Source organism: Drosophila bipectinata, chromosome 3L, assembly GCF_030179905.1.
Source record: "Drosophila bipectinata strain 14024-0381.07 chromosome 3L, DbipHiC1v2, whole genome shotgun sequence".
NCBI classification, from domain to species: Eukaryota; Metazoa; Arthropoda; class Insecta; order Diptera; family Drosophilidae; genus Drosophila; species Drosophila bipectinata.
In genome coordinates, this window is record NC_091738.1 from 26069382 (window position 1) to 26088608 (window position 19227).

The window sequence follows — 19227 nt, forward strand, 5'->3', positions numbered from 1 at the left end:
CTATAAAGTATATATATTCTTGATCAGGATCACCTCCTGAGTTGATATGAGCATGTCCGTCTGTCCGTCTGTCTGTCCGTCTGTCTGTCTGTCCGTTTCTACGCGAACTAGTCTCTCAGTTTTAAAGCTATCGTCTTGAAACTTTGCACACACCCTTCTTTCCTTTGCACGCAGTATATAAGTCGGAACGGCCCGGATCGGCCGACTATATCCTATAGCTGCCATATAACTGATTGATCGGAAATGGTATAACTTTGGTGTTTTTAGAGTTAGAGAGTTCAAATTTGACAAGAGAGCTATTTTTGGCAAACCATTACGACATGCCAAATTTCATAAGGATCGGCCAACTATATCTTATAGCTGCCATATAACTGAACGATCGGAAATGACCTAACTTTCGTGTTTTTGAAGATAGAAAGCTGAAACTTAATACAGATTATATTTTTGGCCAGATGATCCAACCTACCAAATTTCATTAGGATCGGTCGACTATATCCTATAGCTGCCATATAACTGAACGATCGGAAATGACCCAACGTTTGTGTTTTTGAATATAGAAGTTTGGGACAATTTTAGGTTTGGTTTTTGTATTATAATAAATTGGGTAATATTATCATATTCTCATAAGGATCGGCCAACTATATCCGATGTTTGCGATATATATCCGGTTTTAACTGCAAGGGTATATAAACTTCGGCTCCGCCCGAAGTTAGCTTTCCTTTCTTGTTTTGTTTTAGTTTAATCAGCGAGCGTTTTTGAGTGGCCATAATTAATCTTCAGATTTATTGCCGGACAGATTTGTCGCCGCTTGCATGACCCTACATACTTTTCACGTTGGAAGATTAGCTTTCAACATCATCTTAAAGAGATGATGCATAATTATGCATTATTGCATAATTAAAGCAAGAATAATTTGTTGACTGCCCGCCTTGTAGCTCCTGACGCCATTCTCAGCAAGCTTGATAATACGCTACGGATATCGGAGGTTCATTTAAACCCCCTCTTGACAGGAATTCTGAAAGTTTCTCCAGCATGCTTAGGCTCTCTTTCATGGAATAACTTAACCAAAGCCGAGCTCCAAAAAGCAAATCGGCTCGTCGAGGCTGGCGAAATGGAGTATTCGCGAGCTTTAAATTGGTGGCTGTATTTCAACAACAAATGGGAAACTGGGGTGAATGTCAGTAATGTCAAAGACAATGATAGATGTTAAAAGCGCGGAGTAATCGAAACATTGTGATTCCAAGCAGACCCTGTACTTAAAACCCATTAGTAGAAAACCCGGCATCACCTATGCCAGATACATAATCCTGAGACTTAATCTTTGGAAGTTGCAGCTGGTTCCTTGATCATGTGGTGACAACGTGTACCGGCGATCCAGAATGAAATGGCGCTCGGAAAGGCATTGGAAACTTCAGAGCAGGTTTATATTAGGACGTTGGTGGTGGCTAGCAGCACCATATTACCAAAGGTATCCTTTTTTTTTTTTTTTGAAAAGTTGCTTTTATTTCTTGAAAATTCTCCTTGCGAGACTAACAAGAGGTGTATCAAATCTTATATTTTTAACTTAAATAACAGTCATATTGACTGTTACAGAGTTAGACGGCCCTAAAAATCGATTGCTGGGTTGGGAGGTCGTTGCGTCGCAGGCGGAATACGCTAGAAACCCGAGTCAATCGAAGACAGTTTTTCTTTGTATGATTCTTTTTGCTCACGGCGAGGATGCCCAGATCCCGATGGATGTTTTCGTTGCGAACATACCAAGGTGCCCCAGTAATAGTTCTCAAGATTTTTGATTGTGCGCGCTATGTTGAAGTCTATGTTACTGTTGCTGTTCTCCCACAGCTGGGAGCCATACGTCCAGATTGGCTTTAGGACTGAATTGTACTAGTAAATTGTAGTTCAGGCACAGTGGCGATCGTGAGTTTATGATCCAGTGGAGTATGTTGGCAAATACGTTTTAATATTGTGCATGAGTCCATGGGCAAACTCGGTCGAAAGCTAAAGATACGTCGAGGGAATTAGCGCTGCAGTATTCTCGCTGTTTGAAGGCTGAGCGTGTTTTGGATGTTTACCTGTTCACTTGCTCGATGGTTCCGTGGTTTCTTCAGAAGTCAAATTGGTGTGCCGTGATAATATTGCAAGCTTCCAGATGTGGTATTATGCGAGTTAACAAGCATTTTTGAAACAATTTAGACAATTAAGATAAAAGGCTTGTTGGTCTGTATGATGACGGAATTGTGTGGTCTTTTCCAGGCTTCGGTATCATTATAATGATGGATTTCTTCCACTTTTTTGGGAAAAGGCCAAGATTAATGATTCCATTAAATAGTTTGCAGACGACCTCTATAGCGCATTTTGGAAGTTTGATCAGCATCTTTGGAGTCAATAGGCTACCACCAGGGGCCTTTTTTGGTTTTAGCCCTCTTATAACTTTTTCGATTTCGTTCGGCCGGAATGAAGGTACAGCGAGATGAGGGGAAGCCTCTGGCTGAATTACTGGCAGGAGGAATGAATTTTTTCGTTTCAATTGGGGCGCCAAGATTTGGGTGGATACAGGGGATACTCTGTGCTTGTTGATGAAAGATTTTAGTTGTACCCCAGCTGTGCATTTTCTTCCTGTTGGTGAAGAGCCTGGTCGAGTGCTCGGGTTGCTTCCTTAAGGCGTTGTTTTGAAGCTGGTGATATGCTGTTTTGCCAAATCATGACGCACGAGCTGTTCGATTTGTTAATTAGATTTGTAGTATATGTTTTGGTCTACTTCCTTCCTATGAGGATTAGAGATTTTGGCTGCCGCAACGAGTACTTCTTCCTCGGTGCTCGTAGTGTAGTCGATGTCGGATTCCATGTTAAACTCCGGGGCGAGTTCTATGTGGGAACTCACGTACTTTTTGTATTTTTTTTGTATTCGTTTTTGGCGTCGTCAGAATGAAGGGGTGTTTGGTTATTTCTGGGCTTTGAAGAAGCGTTAGAAGCACAGGTGAGTGTTCTGATGATAAGTCCTGCTGCTTTGGCACTTATTAGATTGCGAGTTATGTTTTTTGTCACCGCAAAATCAATAAGGTCTGGGAGCTTGCGTGAGTCAGTTGGCCAGTATGTGGAACTTCCAGAGGAAACATAGACCAGTTTATTTTTCACATTTATAATTGCATTGTGCAATTGCCTTCCTTTTGGATTTAGCGTTGTATGTTTGGCGTTGTCGTCTCCTGCGACTATAAAACGATTGCCAAGTGAGTTTTAGAAGTCCATAAATTGTCCTTCCGAGATTAAGAAACGAGGAAGGCAGTAAACGGCAGCAAGTGAAAGGATTCCGTTGCTAGATCGATGTGGACTGCAAGAAGCTTGTTGCAAACCTTTTACAAAGATTTTGTGTAGCCTTTTATTTGAAAGTTATATTTGCTTGTAAGACGCGATTCCATCAGTAGCATAACGTCAATATGATTTTCGGTCAAGAATTGTAACAATTTTAGTTTATGCCGTGAGAAACCATTGGCGTTCCATATTGATATTTTTAGAGCCTGCATACATTATTTAGACTGTTGTGCTACGAGCTGTATCACTATGTTCTGGTTTTGAACAAGTGTTTGCATGGTCGTTTTCATGAATGATATAAGCTCCATCATACTTTATTGGAGGGTAAGCATCATAGTTTCCGTTTTGTTGTGTGACTGTTCTCGGACCTGTTGAGCGCTTTGAGGGTTAGGCCGAATTGGAATTTCCCTAGTGGCGTAGTTTTTGACGCAATGTACGCATTCTGTGGATTTTGGTTGCGCGTTGCGGTCGCTTGGGACTCTTTAAATCATTGTACACCATACATCCTCTATAGTTTACCGAATGGTTGCCTGCGGTGTTGTGGGCGTCCCCGCAGACTACACAGACAGCCCGAAATGTCCTGGTGTGTCCATACTCTTGGCAATTAGTGCATTGCACGGGACCGTTGCACCTATGTTGCTCTTCAGCAGTCATTTTCCGATGCAAATGATATTTCAGCTTGTATATTAGATGACTTCGTTCTTTTTCAGCTTCTACTTGGCTTTCTGGATCGAGCTCCACCTTGAAGAGGGGTTGTGGCATTTTATCTTTATTTAGAATGTTAATCCCATTCTTGGCGGCGAAGCCCTTTTCTTTCAGGGCGGTTTTTATTTCCGCGACGCTAACATTGGGTTCGATTCCCTTTACTAACACTTGTAGGCGCTTACTGCTTTTCCACTGGTCGGAAGATCCTATCGCCCTATTTGGCCGGCTTTTTCCTTGATTGCGTTATGCAATGTTTTGCAACGGTAGGAATCACTATAAGTTCCTCCCTTTCTTGGTTCGATTGGTGATCCTGGACTGAACCCCAACAAGTGGACGTGAAGAAACACATGAGTTCAGAATGGGTTTGTCTAAGACTAATTTTATTCATATTGTTTGGCCATTGAGGTCTTTCAATAAACATCCTCTCTAAAATAAAAGTATAATTAAATAATTGCATGTTATTAGTTATTTATTCTACAGGCAGGTTAAACTGGGGGATCAAAATTGTAATAGACCAGCGTATGGTGCTATGCAGTGACTTAGAGTAATGAACAGAGAATGCGGCACGACTAGCCATAGTGAAGCTAAAGATCTCGATAGCGGAGAGGGCGGCCCGACACAGACATTGCAGAGCTCTCATAAGATAGGTCTGTTGAAGTCGAGCGGCCGAAAAAGAGTCGACCAACTTAGGCGATATGTCCATACCTAAGCATGATAAATAAACTATAAACCAATTAAGTGGCTGCTACCTGACCCGAGAAATAGAAAACTTCAATATTTATAGATAAGTTTAATAAATGGAGATATTGCTGACTAAATGCAAAATACTGCCTACGCATAACATCAACAACAACTTTAGCAAAAATTGCTAAGTGTCCGATGGATGAAATCTTGGCGAAATTGTCCGATTGGCAAAATATTTAATTTGTTTATTTATCATTTTTATTTTGTGCTATATTTCCATTAATATCTCCATAACCAATAATCATACCGGGCGAAGATATGTCTTTTTATGACGAGTGGTTCTAACATATAGGAGTACTATCACTGGTTTGACATTTTTTTAAGGAACTAGGCTGATGTTCATTGACAAAAATGTCCTCTGGCCAAAAACTGGTTAAAAAAATTGGTTTGAACATCAGCGTGGGCACAAGAATTTTGAAAGAAGATGTGCTCCTTATATATTTATATTTATAGTTTAATCAAAAGCCCTTTATCGGCTTTTTGGTTTTGATGTAAGCCGAGATATCATTTTCGACTAGTGGCTAGTTCACTAGCCGAAACCAACTACAACCCGTAATATCAGCCGAAAAAATATTTCATACAGGCATACCCTGTAGTGGTTTTGTCAGTACTGGATGTCCGGACGGTGGGTAACCTTGTTGGGTGACTCCTGTGCTGGTTGGATCCTGGGTTTCACTTATAGTGAGAATATATGCTACAAATTTTTATTAACACTAACAAATTTGGACGCGAATTATTCTCAGTTCGATGGTTTGAATTCACCACTTATCCCTCCACTGTGACCCATTATGTTGCAGGTTATAAGAAGGACGTTCTTTATTATAAGCTGGTTTTTGCACTGGTTCTAGCTTCATCTTAAATAGTGATTGCGGTTGTTCTGTCCTTGTTTAATATATTGAAGATATTTTTGAAAGGGAAATTTGTTTGTCCTTAATTATGTCCTTAAGGGCCTCAATTATGTCACCGAGCGGAATATCAATATAAGTTTTCCTAAAAAAAATGTTGCCCTTGGCTTTCTGCCTGGTTTCGGCTGCAGTGTCGTTATTCGTCAGATGGTCATATCTGTTGCTGTAGTTTTGAAAGAAACTTAAACCAAAATTATTAAAAGCCACGCTTCCGCTAAGCCACGCTTAGCCTGTTGTGGGTTTATTATTGTCTATTTTACTTTGACACTACAATCCAAGCTAGTCTGTGTAGTCGGGTAAGAACTATTTGTTGTATTACATAGTGCTGTGGCAAAGACGGAAGCAGTCGATTTTGTTGCTGAAGTCATCGGCTGGAGAGCGAAAGTGTGTTGCATTCTCCAGGCCAAAAATTCGTGGGTGGGTTGTTGCTATCAACAGTTGATTGTAGTTTAAGATAAGCAATATTTATGCTTTATCGGGGCGCGTTCTCTGAGATCAATCGGGTGCACAATTAAACACCTAGCATTTCGACAAATTCTTCAGAAGCGATGGAATCGTGTGACATATGATAGTACCTTATACAGTAGAATGAAGAGGCGGAGCGAACTTATCGGACTTTTGTGGAAATGGCGAAAAACAGCTTGTGCATGCAGACTTTGAGGAGTCAGTTTGGGCAGAAGCGATTCAAACGCATAGACGTTCAGGCGATGCGAACAATTCGATCGCCTTGTAAAAAATTAGACATGGGAAATTCCAGGCAAAACTGAAGGGGTATAGATTATTCGGATACTCTTTTTGATAAAAATACTAGGAGGTACCAGAAGTATGAACAAGCCGGTCTTTTCGGTATGAATGCAACAAAGCAATTGGTTGCAAATAGATATTCACTTTATAAAAGGTTTGGAAATAGCACTAGCTGCAGAGCTAAAGTTATATTTGCATTAGATTAATGGAAATGAATTTAATATTAAGCTTAAAAACTACCTTTGTAGTATTGGCTTTCAGGCATGCCAGCAAGAACCATCCTTATACATAATAAATATCCAAGGTTATCTAAGTTGTAGTACCTATACGAGCCTTTGACCTTCCGTTTTTATATGTTTATATTTATGTTATATGGTTATGTTAATTATTATATTCCATTGTTACCTTTATTTTCAGAGGTGCAGCTATTATTGAAAACTTACATTATAAGCAAATTTATGACCGTCGTGAATATGAAAAAAATGTATTAGAGAGTGTGAAAGCTAAAATGGAAAGAATTCGAGCAAGTAACAAAAACAATTATCGGCGTAAGTTAGATTAAAATTCACGCATTTTGTATTACAGCCTTGAAGAGCGTGTTATAATTTTGACCAAAATTGTGCAACGAAGTGAAGGAGACACGTCCAATCCTATAAAATAAATAAAGTCTTAAAAAACACCTCCTGAGTTAATAAATGCTTAATTATCTGTATGTTATATATATTCGTGTTTATTTGCTCCTTAGAAGTATCTTATATGCCTACTGTACATTTTTGTTCCCCGACAGGGCTGTAGGAGCTTGGACCTAAGTTGTGCGGTATGGCCGTGAAGCAATGCTTCGCACATTTATCTGTATGTGTATCCGTCTATTTGTCTATTCGTCTGTCTGTCTGTTTCTACACAAGTTAATTTCTTAGTTTTAAGACTATCGACTTGATATCAATCGGCTCAAGTATTACCTACCTACCAAGTATGATAGGCGCCTTACTTTTTCGTCCTATATTAAGCATGTTGTTGCCAGTTTGAATGACAAGTTGCGGCGCCTATATGGGCTAGTAAAAGGTTTTAGAAAATTGTCCCTCCGGAACAAAGTTACAATTTAAAAAATTATGTTGCCCCCCAATCTGGAAATATTGACTGGCAATATACGGTGTAGCTGCAAAAAGGTGTTACGAGGAGCCCCAATAACTTAGATGTTACTCCAATGAGTTACTGTTTTTATTTTCATAAAATACTCTTATACAAAAGATACATGAAAATCTTAAATCTATTTTAATTTACTTATCAACAAACTGACGCTGACCTGCTATGCGACCCTTTCTTGAGGGCCATAAGCGCACCACTTATTTATTCGGCAGGGGATCGGTTTTGACCCATGCTGTTTATCTCGTATTTCCATGGGTTCGACCCCTTGAAACTTAATCTTTAGAATTTGTACCTAAAATCGAGCTCAATGCTTGAACACACAGTTGTTTCAGAACAAGTACTTAGCCTCAGGTGCGGGATAATATATCCGCAACACTGATACCATAAAGAACTTGGCCTCGCTTTTATAGGTGACACTATTAAAGAAATAGCAGCTGCACATGACAGAAGCCCCCAGTCCCACGCAAGCCCATTAGCTCATTCACTTCGCTTATTCCTAACAAGGCGGCGCCCTAAGCGCTGGACTTTCCGGCAGCAAGAGCACACGAGAATATAACACATTTGTTTTCTAATTAATTTAATTTCCACCTTCTAGTTAAAATTGTTTTTAAATAAATATAGATTACTAAAAAATATTGTACTGCAGCCAAAAAAAAAATTTAACTTGAAACATTGCACTTTATTCCATATTCCATAGCTGCAATATCGATCGAAAATGTTTGCTATGTTTGACCCTACTTTGCTATTTTTAAGATTTGTAGTGTTTAGGTGAGGGGCCGTTGTGCTGCCGCTCATCTGAGCTTAAGAGCGCATCCGCGCTCGCCCCTCTATGCACGATCTTGCACTCTCTCTCTCTCGGGTCCAAATGCAGCAGTCGGCCATCGGTCGGCCTGTAGCGTTTTTTTCCTAAGTTAAGGAAAAAAACTTCGTTCGCGAAGTGGCATTTGTTCCTCTGTGCCTTCTACGACCTCTGTGCCTTCTATTTTGGTCATTCGAGCCGGATATTCTTGGATATTTTTCTACCAGCAGTTCCCGGCATTGTTCCGCCAAAAGATAAGTACGACATTTTTACGTCTTCGTCTATCTGCCGGTCTTCAGCAGTGGTCCGAACATAAAATTTCGTTCACACTGCTGCAAGATTTTTTTCCTTCCGTGTCAACTCCAAGTACGAGTTTTCCGAAACGACGTCAGTTTGAGATTTTCTACTCTTCTTCGTCTTCAAATTCTGCAAATTTTTCCATCCGTCTCCGTTTTGTTTGCTTCGCCATATTCCTTGCTGTACGCATACATATTTTATTTTGTGCAATTAATGCGCGAAAAATTCGCAAGCGAACAGTGAAATTGTGTGGTGACAAAAAAAAGGCATAATTAATATTGGCCAGCCGGTGTGAATTCCAAATTCACCGAACAGTCCGCCGCTGTCGTAATATTTTTTTTCTTTTCTTCCCTAATCAGTGTCATTTTTACACCACATAACTTTTCTGTTCCCCCAGTTATACTGTTCACTTATCAACGCTCCACTGTGCCAACATATGCCCCGCATGCCCTTACATATATGGTATCCGTACTTGCATGCATATCCATATATTTCCATATATTTTCTGCCTCCAATTTCAGGAAATATATAACAGATAAAATTAAATAAAAATAAAATTTTTATTTTTAAACCAAACAATTATAAAACGCCATTTCACTACAAATCCGTGATTGTGTCGCTTAAATTCTCAACCTAGCCGCCACAGTAGCCGTGTTGTTTTCTTTTTTGGTGCTGTTTATTTGGGATGAACTATCCAAATAAATTAAATATTTTTTTAAATAAATTTAAAAAAAATCAATTAATTATAAATTTATATATTTATAATTATAACTACTAAAATTTTTTTAATTATTATTTTCTATTTTAGCGAAGGGCCAGTTTTTTTAATTCACCTTTCCGGCCATTTAATATTATCGAAAATTATTAATATTTTAATTATCAACCTTCTGTCCGACAACCTTCTGTCCGCGACAATTAAGTTCGAAAATAGTTAAGAATTTAATATCTACGTACGAGCCACATTTATATAAATATACATACCATATATAGATCGTCATCAATTTTTTTTCGGAACGAGCACGAATATGCCGGTACTTGTCCATTTTCCGTGCCTCCAACGCTGCTTCTACTCCGCATCAGGCAACTTCCGCCTAAATCTCAAAAAAACCTCGGCTCCTTTTAGGTTTTTTTTTGGTTCCTGAAATTTTTTTTCCACATTCGAATTGTGCCGCACAAGACTTTCCTTTCGATCTCACCTTTTTCCTTTTCGATTTTATTTTCATCCGCGATCTCACCGTTCTCATCACATTAGTGTGACCGACCACCGCTTCGTACGAGGCACCTTTTGCGCAAGTCAGTCGACTTGCGAGTCTTTGCCTCCAGTGGATACGGAGGTCTTTGCGGGTTATTATCTTTGGTGGCCCATCTTCAGAGTCTTGTTTACGGCCATTTACATCCAATACTCGCGACTCACTTCGGTAGAGAAATTGTTCCCTTTGCTGTCCAAAACATTTGTTTCTAAGGCTCTGCTTACCCATGAGCCAGTTGAAGATCCTTTTCAACATCCAGGCTATTTCTCAAGAGTCCGGGGTCGCGCTGAAGAAGCTGCAAGCCACCATTCAGGGTTGTCCGACAGCCCTAGAAATGACCTCAATCATAGTTGAGGCTTGGGACTGTCTCCTGGTATTTACGATTTCCTCCAAGCTCCCCAAAGTCACACTTTCTATGTGGGAGCAATCCGTACATAATAAGGCCGAAATTCCAACATGGAAGGAATTAAATAACTTCCTGACAGAGTGCCATCGCCCTCTGGAGGCCATCGACGACGTCAGGCCTAGTGGCTCCGGGCAATTTCCGCCAAGGTCGGGACTTCCTACTGCCCCTGCTCGGAGGCTAAATTCATACAAAACTCGAGTGGTTCCTGGCCAAAAAGGCTGCGATCTCTGTTGAAGGGAGAACCACCCCCTAGAAATGGATGTAAATGAGCGCTCTGACTACATTAAGAGGAAGCAGTTATGTTTAAGCTGTTTTGCCCCATCCGACACTACACCCTCCTGCACCGCGGCAATCCGTTCGCTACCTCTCCAAGTCCACCTACGCCAGCAACGGCGTAGACCGCACAGACTGCCAAAAGCACAAACGGCTCAGAGGATCAATCGGATGTGCAGGTGTGTTTCGCTTCCGGCTCAGGAGCCGTCCTACTGGGCACGGCTCTTATCAACGTGTGCCATTTTGGGTGCAGCTTCCTGGCACGAGCACTGATAGACTCAGGGTCCGAAGCGACTTTCATAACGGAACGACTGTTCAACCTTGTCAAGCTTCCCTTCAAGATGATTCAAGCCCGAGTTTCCGGCCTTAATCAGACCATTTCCGCGCAGTCTACTAAATTGTGCCATTTCTCCATTCGGTCGCCGTCTAGACCCGGGCTACAATTAGAGACAGCGGCTTACGTTCTTCCGCAGTTGACAGGAAATCTGCCATCATATCCGATTCCGCGAGATCGCCTCAAGGGGATCTTTAAGAGCTTTCAAAACGATGTGTTAATAGGAGCTGATATTCTTCCGTCCATTCTCCTCGGTAATTCCAAGGCTAACATCTGCGGGTCGCTTCTCGGTCACGAGACTATTTTTGGATGGGTGCTGACAGGCCGAATATCTCCAGCCAACCCCCGCAGCGTGTCCGTTTTTTCCACACGAGTTGCCCGCAGCCTCGGTGACTCACTGGATCCGCCCCCTACGGCCCGCTATGACTCGGTAATCCACAGAATACATCGACTTAGGCCACATGACCGAGGTCTCTCCCGCGAGCAGTTCCGCTACATACTATCTTCCACATCATGCGGTCTTCAAGCCCGAAAGCACGACCACCAAGGTGCGTGTGGTCTTCAATGCTTCGAGCCCGTCCGCAAACGGGACCAGTCTGAACGTCATTCTTTACGTGGGCCCGGTTTACAATCCGACCTGACGATTCAAATCCTAAAGTGGCGATACTTTAGGTTTGTCTTCAACGCCGACATCGAGAAGATGTATCAGCAAATTTGGGTAGACCCCAAGCATACTCCGCTCCAATGTATTTTGTTTCGCAATCCCGATGGGGTTATCCGCGACTACGAGTTGAGAACGGTCACCTTCGGTGTCAATTGTGCCCCGTTCCTGGCGATCCGTGTGCTGCAACAGCTCGCTGACGACGAAGAGTCGAAGAATCCGAAGGCAAGCCAAATTATCCGGCATTTTATGTACGTTGATGACGTTCTCGCGGGAACAGACTCCAAAACCGAAGCCCAAGCTGCGATTCGGGAGCTGAAAGGGGCCAAGACACTCGGCGTGTGGTGGAAAGCGACGACTGATGAGCCAGAATTGACTTCCGGCTCGTCTTTCACGAAGCGCCAAGTCCTCTCCGAAATTGCCAAATTGTTCGATCCAGCAGGTTGGTTCGCTCCTTTCATTGTCCGGGCAAAAATGTTCATGCAGGACATTTGGCTTCTGGATCTAGGGTGGGACGACGCCCTCCCTCACTTCCTGAGGTTTACTTCCTGAAGAATTACTCGGTGCTCGATCAGATTCGTATTCCTCGGTGAGTCGCGATCCGACCACACCTAAAGGTCGAGCTCCACGGGTTCTGCGACGCTTCGCAGAAGGCATACGGCGCAGCACTTTACGTCCGTGTCGAGGTTGGGTTACGGTAATAGTGAACCTGCTGACTGCAAAGACTCGAGTGGCCCCAGTTAAAACGGTGTCGCTCTTTCGGCTAGGGCTGTGCGGTGCCTTGTTGTTGTCTGAGATGGCCACCGCCGTTCTGCCAAAAATGCCAGGGGCCGCGTCTGCCTGTTGGAAGGACTCGATTATTGTGCTCGCATGACTGCAGAAGCCAGCGTGTCAGTGGACAACTTTCGTAACCAAACGGGTGACCAAGATCACCCAGTTTACCGACATGCAGAAATGAGCACTTGTCGGCTCCGAGCAGAATCCTGCGGATCTCGCTAGCCGGGGCGTAGCTCTCCAAGGTCTTGCGGATAACCAGTTGTGGTGGCACGGTCCTGACTGGCTGTAAATGACGAACGGTACCCTATAATCATTCCGTACGACTGAAATCTGTCTCCACTCCTTGGTATTATTGTAAAGTATGTGTCATCCACAAGAAGAAGTTGCAGACGCAACTCATGGGAGAGCTGCCTAAGGAACGGACGTCCTTCTCGCGCCCATTCACGTACACCGGTGTGGATTATGCCGGTCCTTTCGAGATAAAAAACTATACGGGGCGGGCCTGTCTTATCCCAAATGGTTATGTGTTGGTGTTTATGTGCTTCTCCACTAAGGCCATCCATTTAGAGCAGTGGTCGGCACCCCAATACATTGATATGATTTTACCGCATGACGTTTCACACATTTATACTGTGTGTGTGTGGCAGAGCTCGGGCAGAGAAATTTCCTATGCCCCGAGATAGGGCCGTGCCGACCTCTAACCAGCTCTAAGAGCCTACTTCGGAAATTTCTCGCTGCTTTCGCTCGGTTCGTGTCCCGGAGAGGATCCCCCGTCAAGTGCAGTCGGACAACGGGAAGACCTTTGTGGGGGCAGCTGCTCTACTATCCCGCGATTTTCTCCAGAGCCTAAAGGGGGCTGTGACAGATGCCTATAGTCACCAGCAGCTTCTCTGGCATTTCAATCCTCCAGGAGCTTCCCACATGGGGGGCCTGTGGGAACCAGGCGTCAAGAGCTTTAGGACCTTGTTCTACAAGTCCACCGCCACGCGGAAATACACCTTTGAGGAGCTGGCTACTCTCCTGGCGAGGATCGAGACGTGCCTGAATTCGTGACCGCTCGCGCCTTTATCTGAAACCCTGCTGATTTGTTGGCTCTTACACCCGGGCACTTTCTTGTGGGAGGGCCACTTCTCGCCACGGTTGAACCCGAGATAAAGGTGGATATCTCGTCCATTATTAACCGCTGGCAACACCTGAAGGCTCTTCAGCAGCAATTTCGGCTGCGATGAAAGGACGAGTACCTCAAGGAGCTTCATAAGAGGAATAAGTGGCGAGCCCCTACGAGGGATCTCCGCATTAGGGATACGGTGGTCAACAAGGAGGACAACCTTCCGTCCAATGATAGGCAGGGTTGACGCGGTGTATCCAGGATCCGATGGCCATGTTCGCGTGATCGACATCCGCACCGCGCGAGGGCTCGTTAAGCGGTCCGTTGCTAAGGTCGTGCTTCTTCCGATGGAAGCGTCCGCCTGCCCACAATAATTATGCATTTCTTCCGCTCCAATGTTCATGTCCATTTTGCTGTCTCGTCACTCTGCCCGTAGTTCCAAATCGTATATCACACCAATTCTGATGACGTTGTTCTGTTTCTCCATCATATTTCCGCAAGTCATTTTCAGCACGATGTCGCCACGTCCGCGCAGCGCCCAGTCAATCGAGCGCAGATGTTCTCGAGGTACACAGTTCTACCGATGCCGAGTCTGCAGTGGGATCCATCCGTTGAAAAAGTGTCGGCGCTTTCTACGTCTCAGTGCCGAAAAGCGGCTCCGGGCGGTTCTCGTGAACCGGTATTGCTCCAGCTGCCTGGCCCACGAGCACTGCGACGGATCGTGTTGGCGTGGGGACTGCTTTAGGACATATGGGATCACCATTTACTGCTGCACCTTGTGGAGAAGCCGCGGGCTTCCGCGGCGCCAGCCACGTCAAGAGGATCACCGGTCACGGAGCGATGGAGACAGTACACGGAGTGTCTAAGCCAGCGCTCGGCCGTCATCCGTCAACTCCTGGCGCGGCTCGGTTGCTTCTCGGCCTTCGTCCGCCACTTTCCAGCACTCACAAGCCGATCCACGGCCATTCTTCCGCCACTGGCCGTGGACAGTATGGTAACATATGGTAACAACAGTTCAACAGTAAATGTCAAGTATCTATCGACCGTCAAATGGGTTTCCCTAACGGGAACTGCCACTGTTCTGCGAAAGCTATTAATTTAGGTGACCTGAGCTTCACTGGTATAAGTCAGTTCCTGTGGAGTTGACAGCAACTCCTTGATTGGTCAAAACATGATTGGTCTTTGGCCTTATTTACAATGTATGCATATTTTATTATTCCTACAAATAGGGTTCCTTCGTTGGCATTAGTTTATTTTTGGTAATTCCCTCTAAGATTCCTAGCGGGAAGCTTTTGTTCAGACGTCACCCTTCCTTGCGCATTGTTCTAATTTTTCGCCTATTGGCGACCCTTCCACTACCGAACTTCATCTAATTTAAGAAAATATGGAGGAAACATATGGAGGAAAATATGAAGGGGCCTTGAGTCAATTCCCGAACCAAAAGGCCTTGGTCCAACAAGTATTTAGGGTACCAGAGGATTTCTGGATCCGGAAAACCGTAACTCGACGATGAGTCAATTCGCACAGAGTTTTAACTGATGACGAGCCAATTAAAGGAAACTTTGACCTGTCCGGACTGTTTAAAACAGGGGTGCCCAAGCTCAGCATACGGCAAAGCAAACTCCAATACCTATGCAAAAATCACCAATACATTAGAGCGAGAAATTTTTTTTTTTAGTCATCTCGATATATTGAAAAATTATATTACCATTACCACAAAAATATAAATAAAATAAAATCTAAAAATAAAATATAAAAAAAAAAAATTTTAAATCACTATCTACATTTTTACTTTAATATTACTCAACATATTATCTATATTTATATTTAAATTAGTAAGTGATAATTTTAAAATGGCTTCTAAATGAGAGTTCGTTAGTCGAGATCTGTTTTTAATTTTTATAAGTTTTGAAATTGAAGAGGCTCTTTTGCAAATGTAGGTACTGTCAAACATTAAATATATTCGTAAAATTTAATTATGCAACCATGGATATTTATGAAAATCGACTTTCTTCCAAAATTCGATTCTGGTTGGTGTATTTATTTTTAAACTAATATCACATTGCAAATCGCAAAGCTCCAATTGTAGTTCTGGTGCTTGATCGTATATGCTGCATGTCATTGGGAAATAAAAAATTGAAAATTTCCTTTTATTACTTCAAAATCTTTAAACCTATTTTCAAATTTATTTTTGTAAATCTTTTTAATTATTTTAAATGTATTAAAATCAAAAACCAAAATATTGAATTTAATAAAAATCTTTTTAAGGCAATGTAAATGAAACAATCTTTCTAAATTTAAATCAAAAATAAAAATATTAATTTTTTTTTAATCAATTTTACTAATCAAATCAAAAATACATTTGTTTTGTTAAGGCGAAATTAATAATAAATTCTTTAGATTTTATTTCACTGACCATATCCAGTTTTTCAATCTTCATAAACTGTCACTTCCTTTCTTAAATTATAAAACCTTTCTAAACATTTCCCCTTGCTGAGCCATTTAACTTGGGTATACATTACTTAATCACCATATTCAATTTCACATTCGCCAAGAAACATTTTCAATTTCCTATGGGTTAGGGAATTGTGCCCACCTCTGATTTTATTTACAATTTACAATTTTAGTGACCACATCCATTGTCGGTACAGGACCGGTCCATTTAGCGCACAATGCTCCTTAGTGTAAAATGCAGTGGAATGAAGGCACTTATATCCCGTTTTTAATTAGTTGGCCAACAAAACCATCTTTCCTACCAAGCATTGCCGGGGCCCCATCTGTACACACAGAAGCAAATTTACTAGACTCGGCTTTAAGGTCAATCCTTCCGGTTATTGCATTGAAAAGATCAACGCCTCTTGTTTTTTTCTACCTGCGGAATCAGACCCAGAACCTCTTCGTAAGCATTAAAACACTGATCAACCATTCTTATAACTAATGTTAATTGGCTTAAGTCCGAAATGTCGCATGTTTCATCCAGAGATGACGAAAGAAATGAGCAACAATTAAGTTTATCTTTTAAAATTATTTGCTAAGATCTTTAATTGGCCTATTAATTGTATTTCGCGACAAAGGAAAGGATTTAATTAAATATGACATTTTTTCCCCACTCTCTCCAAACAAGTTAACATATCTTGGCAAACTTTTTGTATAAAATTACCATCCCAAAATGTCTTTAGATTTTTATCAATTTGTAAACTGGCGATATAGCTTGCTTTCAGCGACGGATATTGGAATTCATCAAACTTCATTTTGTTTAATTGATTACTTATTATAAGTACTAAAATTATTTTCATTATGCTCAATTATTTTTTGAGCCTCAGAAACAAAAAACTGATCAAGAAGTATTTTGAACTGTGCTTCCATATGGTCATATGATGTAGTGAATGTACTATGGCAATTAATAATATGCCTCTCTTAATTAAATTTTTTATTCCCACTTATTATTAAATTGCAAAATGAATTGCTGCTTGCAAAGATATCCCCAAAAAAGAAATTCATAGCTCCGATATCGACCATTCTATCTGAGATCTTAACCAAAAGTAATTTTTTGCAGTGAAAAGTTTTTGACAATACAAAAACGAAATGCCTTTTTATTAGTACGAAAAACTGAGAGACTATGCATTTGTTGTTGTTTAGCTCGGCAACAATCATAGAGAGTAGGAAAAAATGAAAAATTGTTTTTTTATTTGGCCTTTGCCTATGCTGAGAGCAACACACGTATATGACATTTCATTTCCCATTTGGCAGAGAAATTCCAACAAAGGAGTAACGAGAGCAATGGGGCTGGGCACCCCTGTTTTATAAGAATTGCAAACGTTAAAAAAAGAGAGTTGCGGAAGTACGTGTCCTGGACGTGTCAAACGGGCACAGTCAGAACGACTGGATAACGACTGGCCCGAAACCAACTTTGTGAAAATTTTACTTAGAAGTGAACAGCCACTTTTTTCTTGTCATGGAGGAGTTGCTAAAGAGCAAAGGACCCCCACCAGAATGCGAAGACGCAGGAAAGTACCAAAGTAAATGGCGTCAAGGTAATTGCCTGCCAAGACGTGCAATTAGTAGATACATACAAACGAATGACAGAATTGCTTGGAGAGATTTACCCCGGGGAAAAGCTGCTGGCGGTTGAATGGGCGAATATCCCAAGTAAGCCGAGGGCGCGAGTATGGCTCACAAAAAAGCCAGCCTACCCTAAAACCATCCTGGCAATACTGAGGATGTGGAATCCGACGCTTTCCACGGACTGGAGAGTCGCCAAGGTGCAGAAGGCGGTAGGTATGCGGAGGCAAGTCGTCCTCACTCTTAACGAGGAGACCGTGAAGATCCTGGAAATCCTGGACCGTGATGGTCCGTATCTACAAATCCAATGCGAAGACTAAAACAGGAGGTATGGAGCTGGAGGCAGACGTGCAAGAGCCAGACTTGGAGGAGCTGACCGAAGAGGGGCACCCGGAAGGAATGTCAGATGAGGACATCCTCGAAGGGAAGGGAGAGCGACTTGGCAAGGGCACTTAGAGGCATCGGGAGGGAGAAGGACTCTCTGCTGAGCTCCGAGACGAAGGCAGAGGTTACTGTGGTAGAGGCTCAAGAATGTCTCTGACAATCTTGCAGCTAAGCCTCTACCACAGTAAGGCGGCGTCTGCTGCTCTCCTACTCTACCAAGCCGAATGTGGAGCTGATGTGGCCCTCATACAGGAAACCGTGGATCCTTGGAGGCAGGATTCTCTAATTGGGGCGTCGGAGTATAGACTCTGTAAAGCTAATACAACAAGTGAAAGGCGAGCCAAAATACCCTGCCCCGCACCCACTACTTAAACAGCTGGTGGAAGACAGCAGGAAGAAGAAGATCGACCTTATTATATGTTGGGATGCCAACGCCCATCATCATCAGTAAGGAAGCACTGACACGAACGAGAGGGGTGAGTAAATTTTCGATTTTGTCCTAGGCTCAAATCTTCTGGTGGGTAATATGGGTACAAAACCCACCTTCATAGTCAAGAACAGAAGGAAAGTACTTGACATTACTATCTACTCTGACTCCCTAGCAGACAGTTTTGTTAGATGGAGAGTCCTAGAGAAGCACTCTTTCTCGGACCATCGATATATAAAATAAGTGGTCAATTTCGAGAATTTCACTCGACTAACAGTACACAATCCTAGGAAAGCCAACTTGGAGCTATACAAGAAAAAATTAGAAAGATCCCTGGGGAAACCTTCAACAGGAAACGTTAACAGCAGGTTAGACCTGGATGCCAAGATTGACACCCTAACGGCGGCGTGCGCCAGAGCATTCAATAAAGATTGCCCCAAAAGCAGATCGGTCATGAACAAGTCAAAGAAACCACCATGGTGGTCGCAAACACTTGCGCCCTTTAAGACCAAGGCCCGTAAATCCTTTAATATGGCTAACAAGAGGCAGCCTGGGAGGCATACAAAGCGGGCCTCAAGCAGTACAACAAAGAACTGTGTAGGGCAAGGAGGAATGCCTGGACAAAGTTCTGCACGAACATTCAACAGACATCGGACAGCCCCTCCCTCTCAAACCCTTTTGAGTTATAGGTGTCTCAACCTGGCGATAAACAGCTTCAAGCCCTTCAACTCCCCAGGTCATTTTCACGGCATTACTAATCAATGCCGGATCCAATGTGAGGTCATGGGCTAGGAAAGCTCTCTCAGCAATTTTCAGAATAGGCATCGTGCCCGTGATGTGGTTGCGGACGAAGGTTGTATTCATACCCATAGCGGGAAAACCATTGCACTGCACCC

General features: G+C 42.5%; 1 protein-coding gene across 12 annotated transcripts in view; it reads left to right on the forward strand.

The window, feature by feature from the left end:
- Nucleotides 1-19227, forward strand: part of Pzl (Piezo-like) — a 472153-nt gene that overhangs the window by 82142 nt on the left and 370784 nt on the right. For 10 of the 12 annotated variants that reach the window (XR_011442831.1, XR_011442833.1, XR_011442828.1 and 7 more), the window contains one exon: nucleotides 6825-6955. The exons of 1 other annotated variant lie outside the window; for it this stretch is intronic. Coding sequence is in view for 2 of the 11 variants with exons in the window: in XM_070280111.1 (XP_070136212.1) it covers nucleotides 6825-6955 (131 nt within the window). In the remaining 9 variants the exon portion in view is untranslated. Of the gene's footprint in view, nucleotides 1-6824; nucleotides 6956-6992; nucleotides 7107-19227 lie in introns of those variants that run through there. One more of the 12 variants, XR_011442835.1, reaches the window with a different exon arrangement.